The sequence below is a fragment of the Schistocerca serialis genome, chromosome 4 (assembly GCF_023864345.2).
Source record: "Schistocerca serialis cubense isolate TAMUIC-IGC-003099 chromosome 4, iqSchSeri2.2, whole genome shotgun sequence".
NCBI classification, from domain to species: Eukaryota; Metazoa; Arthropoda; class Insecta; order Orthoptera; family Acrididae; genus Schistocerca; species Schistocerca serialis.
This window is the reverse complement of record NC_064641.1, coordinates 907,997,932-908,009,517: the sequence shown is the minus strand read 5'-3', so window position 1 is coordinate 908,009,517 and position 11,586 is coordinate 907,997,932. Positions and strand designations below refer to the sequence as shown.

General features: G+C 40.3%; 1 protein-coding gene across 1 annotated transcript in view; it reads left to right on the top strand.

Annotated features, from left to right (window-relative positions):
- The first annotated feature begins 528 nt into the window (after window positions 1-528).
- Window positions 529-11,586, top strand: part of LOC126473585 (uncharacterized) — a 608,986-nt gene continuing 597,928 nt past the window's right edge. Inside the window, exon 1 of the mRNA XM_050100731.1 lies at window positions 529-610. Within this exon, the coding sequence (XP_049956688.1) occupies window positions 602-610 (9 nt within the window). The 5' untranslated portion in view covers window positions 529-601. The remainder of the gene's footprint in view (window positions 611-11,586) is intronic.

Here is an 11,586-nt window from a genome sequence, read left to right as displayed (position 1 = left end):
AAGTTAGTTCCTGGACTAATACAGATGTTAGGTCCGAAAGAATAAAAAAGCACGAAAAATCTCACACAAAAACGCGAACCAGAGGTAGCGAAAGCTTACGCATTATTGCGCTCTTGTCCTGCATTTAAGTGTGTAAAAAGCAACAAAATTTCATAAAAAACATTTCTTTCTTTTCCTGACAATTAACTCATATTATTATTAGTATTATTATTATTATTACTATTGCCAGTGACCTTAATTGTATAAATTTGTTCATAAGCATAACTGTTATACAACAGATGCTATTAATTTCGCACTCTCAAATATATCTGAATCTAAAAATCGGTGAACACCCAGAATGTTTACTCACGAGCCGCCACTGATTATGAAATGAATCAAACAAGGCCGTCAGGTGTAAGCGCTCCTTTCAACAGGTGGCTGCCCAGGTTGTCTATCCAGCAGGCGCCCCCTGCTTCGGGAAGCCACCGCTAGGGCGTGCGCCAGCACGGCGGAGGCGTCGTGCCTCTGGGAGCCACAGTGCGACGCCGAACGCCGACCGACCCAGACGCAGCACCCCTGCCGCCCCCGCCGCCACCGCCGCCAACCGCGAGACCGCGCTAACATGCCGCCGGTGAGTACCGGCCGCTCTGCCAACGAGCAAATTAGTCGGAAATTACTCTGTACTCTCAAAACTACAACTGCAACATCTCAAGAAGGTCTACTCGCAACAAAGATAGCGTGTGATAAAACCGACGCAGTAGGAAACGTACAAACAACAATCAACTACGTCGTTCCTTATCGTTAAACATGATTCTATATCTATGCTCTTCCAGCATGTTAAAAGCCAAAAAAGCAAAGTGCCATTAGTGGCGAGTCGACCTTTTTTTCCTGTTGCATCGACTCTGCGTGAATAGATGACTCATTTGTGTTACGATTTGTGTTTGAAGATCTGTAATCTACCCAACAAAGGCTATGTACCTGGAAAGTACTACATCCCTTATTATGACTGTTACATCTGTCTTATCACCCTGTGACACGAAACTACTCGCTACGCTTAGATATGAATCTCGAAGAATATCGATTCAGGTATGCTGCTCTGCTCACAATATTACGTGAGGCCAAGCGAATTTAGAATATTACGTGTTGCTATACCGACATTTTAGAACAAGAAAATCGAAAACGGAAGCGATGTAATGTCAAGTAAGTGGCTAAATTGTAAGTTACTTATCTATAATCAAATTTCAAAAGAAATATTTCATTGAAATAATTTTTATTTCGTGAGATTCGTTTCGAACGTCATGTTCACCTTTAGATCTACATTCTATAACGTTACATTGATGGATACCGGTAACACCCATGCAATTAATTGAATAAGAGACTGATGTCTCCTTAAACACACAAACAGCAGCAGCAATATCTAACAAAGGCTTCAGTTTGAGAAAGAAATTTCTAATAACGTACGTTTGTGGCACAGTATTGTATGAAGATCAATAATAGACTGTTTGAAACCTGGAAACGAACGGGAACGAAACGTTTGAGATGTGGTGTTATAGAAGGATGCTGAAAATTAAATGGTTCATACGAGTAAGATAGGAAATGAAGTGTCTCTCTGCAGAATAGGCTACGAAAGACATATATGGGCAAACACGGACAAGAAGAATTAACAGGATGATAGGACATGTGTTAAAACATCACGGAGTAACTTCCATGGTACTAGAGGGTAACTATAAGGAAAGGCAAAAACTGGAATATATAACTGAGAACGTCGGATGCAAGTGCAACTCTGAGAAGAAGAGATAGATGCGTGGCAGGCCGCATCAGACCAGCCAGGAGACAAGTGACAAAAGTAGTGGACACCTTACGGCGTGAGGCCGAGGGTACTCTGTGCTTTATTGCGATGTACGTCAGATTCACACCAATAAAGTGAGAATTTAAAAATTAGATAGCAGACTACAATGAGTCAATAATTTGTTCTCCCAATTAATATATAATTGAAGATGTGCGTAATAAACGTGGAGGGTGAAATAAAAGCATAACAACGAATATAAATAATTCCGTGAATGATCCCAGGAAAGCGCATGCATACGTAATTTGAAATCAGAAATAGTGTGCACATGTAACATACAGTTGTATCTTGCTCTTAATGACAGTAAATATTACAGCTTACGTCCTGGAAGATACGACACACATATACTCCAAAAATTCTTTAAACATTCATCATCAAGAAGACGAATTAATTCAGTGCTTAAAGCAGTTTATGTCTGAATGATACCCTACCGATCGATTTAGTAGATGTAACAAGTTCAATTTTGGATGTCCCACTTATTCATATTTGTGTCCTTTACAATATAGCCTCGTTTCCGTTCGCGTAGCTTGTCGGAATCTGGTTGTCCTCGAGGAAGGTACAACCGTTGTACAGTACATAAGCCACCGCGTCTTCCTGTCTTTTCCGAACAATCGTATGTATCTGGTCTTCTCTCTCTACGGGACAAACAGTTGTGGACGAACTTGATATTTAAACTTTTGGAGTTTCAACTATGGAAACACATTAATTTCTCACTGAAACGATAACATCGTAGGGTAAGCTTTGAAAATGTTAGGGAGTATCTAGGCATTCGTATAAACGAGTGAGAAACAGTGACTCGGATACAACGAGTTCCTAGCAATGGCGTCAGCTGAGTTCGTTGGGCTGGTCCGAGCAGTCTGGTCATTCTTTTGAGTAATCAGATGCCGCCGTCTGCTTCTTTCCATTTCTGGACTTCAAAACCTGCTGCGCGATCTAACTTCGGTATTCTCTCTCTCTCTCTCGTCGTCTATAGTTTATTACATCGGCTGCTCCTTGCAGTGGTAAAGTAGCTAACCCATTACACGTGTCCCCACAACACAGCAATCTGTCTCCTCACCCGCTAAAAGTTCTTCATCGAAGCTTTATTTGACGATTCTACCTAATAAATCTTCAGTTCTGCACTCTTAATTTGTAAAATCCTACCAAACTAAAAACAAAAGTCTCTTCTGTTTAATTAGAGTTCGTTTGCTCTTGCCAACAACCTCCGTAACTCGTCATGTATACGACCATGTTACTTCCTTCACAGGAAAATTATTTCACTACTTCTACTGTGTTTTCGTGATATTTTAAGTTTTTTTTTCAACCTCCAATTTCATGGTAAACATGCTACACAATATTGAATAACATTCAATTCTTCTACGTTCGCTTTCGTCCTGCGTATAATCTGCGAATCACAGGATGAGCACCAGCTGCTATTTTACTCATCTTTTGAAGTTTTAATTTTAATTCTTTAATTGTTGTCTCTGCTTTTCAGCAGGGCATTAGAGTTGATTATTCACATAGTTTAATACTTGGTGTTGCTGTTATTGGTGTGAAGATCCTTCTAACAAATCGCGGCAATCACACTTTTTTTAATACAAAGCTGTGTAACGTGATCCCCTCAGTTCAACAACGACGTTACTTGGTTTAATAAACAGAGACATGCTACAATAACCACCGAAATGTCTGACTGAAACTTATGAGCCACGTAGTGTTATTATCATATTTGTACTTCCAACCTGATTGCAAAGTGTGAACTAAAGTTGGCGCATTCTGCAGCTAAGTGCTGCGAATTGTTGCACGAAGCCTCTTTAGTCTTGCTGCTACGGCAGTGAAGTCAAACGTGTACCCTCTGACATGAGACACCCTCAATGGTCTTTGCCTTTTAGTTTTCCTGGACTGGGCACCAGTCAGTTTATCAGTATGCAGTCTTTGGATAATAACAATTAAAAGGATAATAAACCCTGTCTGATTAAGAGAAAAATAACGTCGACGAGTTGCATGTCGTAATATTGAAGATGCGGATGATGATGGCGAGGATTTCAAGTTCCATTTGAAGGCAGTGATTTGAATTCAAATGTGAAATTAGAGATAATATTGGCTATACATCTGCGAATCTGTGAGAAAGAGCTGATGGATGGGATGTAGGTGTTAGAAGAACGGTGGCAATTGGAGAAAGGTGGTCTGCTGTTTGGGAAGGACACTTTGTGACTGACGAGGTAAATATGCGACTTTTTGATCTGGGAAGGTATAAAACGAAAATTACTTTGGGATAGTATGTGGAATGTTTGTGGATGAAGTATTGATACCGACGTGGCTGAAGGGCAGGGCATCAATGATGGACGATACGGTGGAGTACAGGTATTCATCTTTACAGTAGGAATTCCCAAGATGCTCTCGGTGTTTAAGAAGTTGTGCGAAATTTGAAAGGTACAAGTGGGCGAGAGTAACATTATACGAAAAACGAGGAGGTCCTTTGGAAAGTATCGTAGAGTTGGGGAAAAATGGATGCTCATGAAACAGTTACATTGATGAATAGTAGGTGAGTGAATATTTTGTGTGTGAGGATGCTAGTAGTTGCATTAATGGCCAGTCAGTGGTTCTAGTAGTTTCATTTTACTGTGGATTTCGTTTTGGGTGACTAGCGGCTAGAGATTCACAATAAATCATAATAAATAACTAATAAGTATACTTTCATTTGTGCGTTTTATTATGATTTATGGGAAGTACCAAAGCTTGTTTAGACTTTTGCTGAAATTGTATGGTATGGCTTTTGTTACGGCATAAAGTGAAGCGCCGGCAAGCCAGTCGGTAACGAGAGAGCAGACAGGGCTGTGGAGAAGATGTCAGCCCATCGCACGTTGACCGACTCCTCTCCAGGACGACAACCCCACAGCAGAGGCCTCTATGCGAAGTTAGCTAATTGATTAGTCAGTTACTTACTTTCATGTTCTATGGATAATTTTGCACGATAAATCGTCATGATGTGGAACGAGTCATTTTAGATTCATATTGCAAATTATTTTGTACATCTGTCTGTACTCTAAACATCACCTTATAATTATTTTTTTCCGGAAATGAAAACAAGATATGCAGATTGAGTTAGCAATTCCTACCTACCACCTTCGACACATTACAAACATAGAAATTCTTCTACGGATTAGAAGGAGTTGTCAAGGAGAAACTTTTTTCAATTTACTTTCAAATTTTACCTTCTTTCTTATAGTATTGTTCCTTTTGAACTGTAGTGGATTATTTTTCAACAAGCTTCATGAGGGAGTAAATATACTGTGAAGCAGTAGTTAGAATCCCACACTGCTTAAACAGATGTCTACAAAATGATCGGGGTGAGCACCATATATTATTCTTACAGCAGGTTTTGGGCAATGAAGACCTTCTTTCTTAAAGATGAGTTACCCCAAAACATTACTCCATATGACATTACTGAATGAAAATATGCAAAATATGCCAACTTACTGATTCCTCTCTCCCCAAAATTTGCTATGATTCTAAGCGCGAATGTAGTTGAACTAAGTCGTTTCAGGAGTTCCAAAATGTGTTTCTTCCAATTTAAATTCTCATCAATATGGAGGCCTAAGAATTTTGAAGTTTCCACCCCATGTATTATTTCATCACCATGTGTTACACTTACCTCTGGTGCAGTACCCCTAACTGAATATGATGTGTCTTTGTGAAATTCAGTTTGAGACCATTCGCAGAAAACCAGTCAATGGCACTTTTGAGAACTTTGTTCACCATTTCTTCCATTTCTATATGTATACTGGGAGTGATTACAATACTGATGTCATCTGCACCAAAGATCCAATTCTGCTTGTTGTACATTAGACGGTAGATCATTTACATATATGAGAAACAGTAGTGGACCTACGATTGATTTCTCCCCTGTCAGAATTATGTTCCTAGATTCTGTTGGTTGAACTACTACTAAGCACAACTTCCTGCATTCTTTTTGTTAGATATGACATGACCCATTGGTTGGCTATACCATCAACCCCATAAAACCTCAATTTATCTAGGAGTATATTACGAACCACACAATCAAAACCTTTGGACAGGTCACAGGAAATACCTACCGGTGCTATTTTTGTTACGTGAATGTAAATGTCGTTTGAAGAGAACGTAAGAGCCGCGCCCGGGTGGCCGCGGCCCAGTTCTGCAGAAGATTTACGACTGGCGGCATGAATTGAAGAGTCGACTGTATTACATCACTTGTATTAGGAACTGTATATACTGAAGAGATTTCTCATTTGCACGTCGCCCTTTGCTTGCGACACTTCGGTGTTATTTTGAAAGTCAAGTATTGTCATCGTTCAATACAATTTGTTAATACAATTTGTTTGAACGTTGTCTATCGATACGAGAAAGCAGGCTTCCTAGACCCCACATATTTGTCGTCAAGGCAGGATTCAACACATTTCATCTGTAGGGTGATCAGAAAATATCTGAAATGATTTTAGGGACGTTGAACGGCAGGTTGTACTGAGACATAAATGTTACGAAAAAAGATCCCGTACGTAGTGCCGTTTCCGAATTATTCGGCACTGAAGTCAGCCAATCAGGTCGTCGCGCGCGCAAGTTCAAGTTTCAGCTAAACAAAGAAAGCACTCGTTGGGCAACGCCGCCCCTGGCAGGCCGCTGTAATGTGAGCGCACTAAGTCCCGATTGGCTAATTTCAATGCTGAATGACTCGGAAATGGCGCAACGTACAGCTTCCCTGCAACCCCCTTACAAGCGTTTTCGATATTTTCTGACCACACTGTATATGTAAGTTTCTAGCGAATAATGGTAAATACATATTTACTTCTTCACTTTCAAAAAACGGTTCAAATGGCTCTGAGCACTATGGGGCTTTTAACATCTGAGGTCAGCAGTCCCCTAGACTTTGAACTACTTAAACCTAACTAACCTAAGGACATCACACACATCCCTGACCGAGGCAGGATTCGAACCTGCGACCGTAGCGGAAGCGCCTAGAACCGCTCGTCCACAGCGACCTGTTCTTCACTTTCACTAGGTTCTCGTGCCACACGGGAGATATTAGAGACTTGGGTGCCTTCCAAGTCAGAAGTATTTAAAGCTGGTCGTCAGAAAAACCGTTATTGACCTTCTTTACTTTTTCCGTAGTGTGCAAGGTGCAAGAAGTTTGCTTGCTACCCTTCTTTGTGCTCAAGATTCAAAAGACGTAATGATTTATTTTTCCAATAAACTTGCTAACGTAAAGTGCCATATGAGTAATGCTGTAAGATGCTGCAGAAATTTTGTCTTGTGACTGCATAACTGTGAATACTACAGTTTGGTGCATACTGCGTTAAACTTAAGCACCATTATTTGAGATAGGCTTCTTAATCCTGTTTAATTCAAACCCGTTACTGTATTACCGATACTTAACTCATTCCAACACTTTAACAACATGTATAGTACCCACCGAACAGTAGTCGCTATAACGTTGTATAGAAAGAATATGTACTACCGCTTAATAATTGCCGATAAAATGTGCAAAGGATTACGATTGTACATGCTTTGAAGCTAAAATATAACAACAGACAACAGATTTCAACAAGTATCTCTAATTGCAACATGACTTCGAAGTTTACTAACACATTTGAGTAATAGCACATAGAGAGCTCAACTTCATTATTTTCTCGAGAGTTTTATGCAAAAAATGAGATGAGTAAATACATAAAGCCCTATAATTTCAACTGTTTGGTGGAGTGTTAGCCCATGTTCACAAATCCGACTAACCGATGTTCCGAGACTTGTTTCGAGGATAACAGCACTAGCTGGTTGAAAGTGCGAGATCTCTTCATACAGCTGCGTTGGAAGAGCACTATGTACTAAAGGCAAAGATCCGGACTCTAGTAGTGTTCGTGCAGTATTTTAGTCTATCATCCGGGTCAGAATACGCAACTCTTGATCATCAATGGGACAAAATGTATTTTATTTTTACTATTTACAGCAAAGCCTATTTACAAAAGAAAGAGATATCACAATCGAGAAACCGCCGCATCACTTACGCGTTACTCGTCGGAAACTGACAGCTTGTTTACAGAATTACATTTAAACCTCGTATCGCTTGCTTTCATTTTACCTGCGGAGAATAACTGTCGATTTTTTTTTATTATTTCTGTTCATAATACATTTTTTTCTTCAGGCGAGGGTTGTCATTTTTTGGAGAGCCAAAATATCGGTATAGTAAAACAAAAATGGTTCAAATGGCTCTGAGCACTATGGGACTTAATTTCTTTGGTCATCAGTCCCCTAGAACGTAGAACTACTTAAACCTAACTAACCTAAGAACATCACACACATCCATGCCCGAGGCAGGATTCGAACCTGCGACTGTAGCGGTCGCGCGGTTCCGGACTGTAGCGCCTAGAACCGCTCGGCCACTTCGGCCGGCATAGTAAAAGAAATTTAATATTCTGTCCATCTTTAGAACTGTAATATTATATAAAGAAATAATAAGCAACCAGCTGCATATAAGAAATTTAATTTCTGAGTAGTTTTGGGCACTTAGTGTCCTTCTTCAGAAGGTTATACCTGTCGCATTATTTGCGAGTGTTAATAATACAGTGCATACAGCACAATGCCATGATCATGTCGTTCCGGTGAAGAAATTAAATTTTTTAAGCAACTGGTTGCTTATTATTTCATAATATAGTACGTCAAGTGTTGCCCCGCGTACTCCAACAGCAGATCAGCTCATTTCAGATACTCGGCATCACTTAACTGCTCAAATTCCTATTCATAAACTCAGATCTACAATCACTCGCGAATTTTTTCATAATCTATGACTTCAGCAGCCATAAATTTGTACTCTAAAGGGAAATGTTCGTCTAAATATATCAGTATAGAATATTTTTGGACTTCTGTCTTTATTTCTTTCAAACAACTCAGAACTATGCACACATAATATGCAATACGGGTAATAGAGAGAGTGATGCATTTCTGATTCTTCCGTTGGCTGATCAACATTAGATACAGTAGGTTTTGAACTAGACGAGCCAGCAGCCATTGAATGTAACAATAAGTCTCTGGTGCTGGCCCTGTCCATTGTTTACGTCGTACTGTGTACAGCACTACGGTATCACACTCTCATTATTACATTTCATTTCTCCCACATACATGTGTAGTCATGAAGGCTTGACTCACCTAGTAAACGAGTCCCAGTCGCTTTCAGGGGCAAGAAGAACTTACAATTATTGACCAGTTTATAAATTTTAAATTCTGTATAACCATTAAGGGGTATAAGCGTACGTTAAATGTTTAACACGGTAAGTCAAGTATTGAAGTCGACACTGTGTGCACGTCTTGAAGCACCCGTTAACTCTTGGCGCACAAATTACCCACACCATACTCACCCAGTATCTGAGAATGAAAGCACTTAATGTCTTCCGCTAAACGTCTAAGCACACTTTTAAACCTATTACAAACTTTTTCTCGCTGACACCCTCCACATAACCACAAAGAAATAAAGTTCATCACATCTCTAATCATGCAGTAAAATTCAGCATCAGGTATGACTGTTTAATTTGTTACTTCCTTACTCCTCCCCCCATGAACCATAGACCTTGCCATTGGTGGGGAGGCTTGCGTGCCTCAGCGATACAGATAGCCGTACCGTAGGTGCAACCACAACGGAGGGGTATCTGTTGAGAGGAGAGACAAACGTATGGTTCCTGAAGAGAGGCAGCAGCCTTTCCAGTAGTTGCAGGGGCAACAGTCTGGATGATTGACTGATCTGGCCTTGTAACACTAACCAAAACGGCCTTGCTGTGCTGGTACTGCGAACGGCTGAAAGCAAGGGGAAACTACGGCCGTAATTTTTTCCCGAGGGCATGCAGCTTTACTGTATGGATAAATGATGATGGCGTCCTCTTGGGTAAAATATTCAGGAGGTAAAATAGTCCCCCATTCGGATCTCCGGGCGGGGACTACCCAGGAGGACGTCGTTATCAGGAGAAAGAAAACTGGCGTTCTACTGATCGGAGCGTGGGATGTCAAATCCCTTAATAGGGCAGGTAGGTTAGAAAATTTAAAAAGGAAAATGGATAGCTTAAAGTTGGATGTAGTGGGAATTAGTGAAGTTCGGTGGCAGGAGGAACAAGACTTTTGGTCAGGTGAATACAGGGTTATAAATACAAAATCAAATAGGGGTAATGCAGGAGTAGGTTTAATAATGAATAAAGCAATAGGAATGCCGGTAAGCTACTACAAACAGCACAGCGAACGCATTGTTGTGGCCAAGATAGACACGAAGTCCACGCCTACTACAGTAGTACGTCTATATGCCTACTAGCTCTGCAGATGACGAAGAAATGGAAGAAATGTATGATGAGATAAAACAAATTATTCAGATAGTGAAGGGAGATGAAAATTTAATAGTCGTGGATGACTGGAATTCGATAGTAGGAAAAGGAAGAGAAGGAAACGTAGTAGGTGAATATGTATTGGGGTTAAGAAATGAAATAGGAAGCCGCCTGGTGGAATTTTGCACAGAGCACAACTTAATCATAGCCAACACTTGGTTCAGGAATCATAAAAGAGGGTTGTATACATGGAAGAAGCCTGGAGATACTGACAGGTTTCAGATAGATTTTATAATGGTAAGACAGATATTTAGGAACCAGGTTTTAAATTGTAAGACATTTCCAGGGGCAGATGTGGACTCTGACCACAATCTATTGGTTATGAACTGCAGATTAAAACTGAAGAAACTGCAAAAAGGTGGGAATCTAAGGAGATGGGACCTTGATAAACTGACTAAACAAGAAGTTGCACAGAGTTTCAGGGAGAGCATAAGGGATCAATTGACAAGAATGGGTAGTTTTGAGGGATGAAGTAGTGGAGGCAGCAGAGGATCAAGTAGGTAAAAAGGCGAGGGCTAGTAGAAATCCTTGGGTGACAGAAGAAATATTGAATTTTATTGACGAAAGGTGAAAATATAAAAATGCAGTAAATGAAGCAGGCAAAAACGAAAACAAACGTTTCAAAAATGAGATCGACAGAAGTGCAAGATGGCTAAGCAGGCATGGCTAGAGGACAAATGCAAGGATGTAGAGGCTTATCTCACTAGGGGTAAGATAGATACTGCCTACAGGAAAATTAAAGAGACCTTTGGAGAAAAGAGAACCACTTGTATGAATATCAAGAGCTCAGATGGAAACCCAGTTCTAAGCAAAGAAGGGAAAGCAGAAAGGTGGAAGGAGTATATAGAGGGACTATACAAAGGAGATGTACTTGAGGGCAAAGTTATAGAAATGGAAGAGGATGTAGATGAAGATGAAATGGGAGATATCATACTGCGTGAAGAGTTTGACAGAGCACTGAAAGACCTGAGTCGAAACAAGGCCCCGGGAGTAGACAACATTCCATTAGAACTACTGACAGCCTTGGGAGAGCCAGTCCTGACAAAACTCTACCATCTGGTGAGCAAAATGTATGAGATAGGCGAAATACCCTCAGACTTCAAGAAGAATATAATAATTCCAATCCCAAAGAAAGCAGGCGTTGACAGATGTGAAAATTACCGAACTATCGGTTTAATAAGTCACGGCTGCAAAATACTAACGTGAATTCCTTACAGACGAATGCAAAATCTGGTAGAAGCCGACCTCGGGAAAGATCGGTTTGGATTCCGTAGAAATATGGGAACGCGTGAGGCAATACTGACCCTACGACATATTTTAGAAGCTAGATTAAGAAAAGGCAAACCTACGTTTCTAGCACTTGTAGACTTAGAGAAAGCTTTTGACAATGTT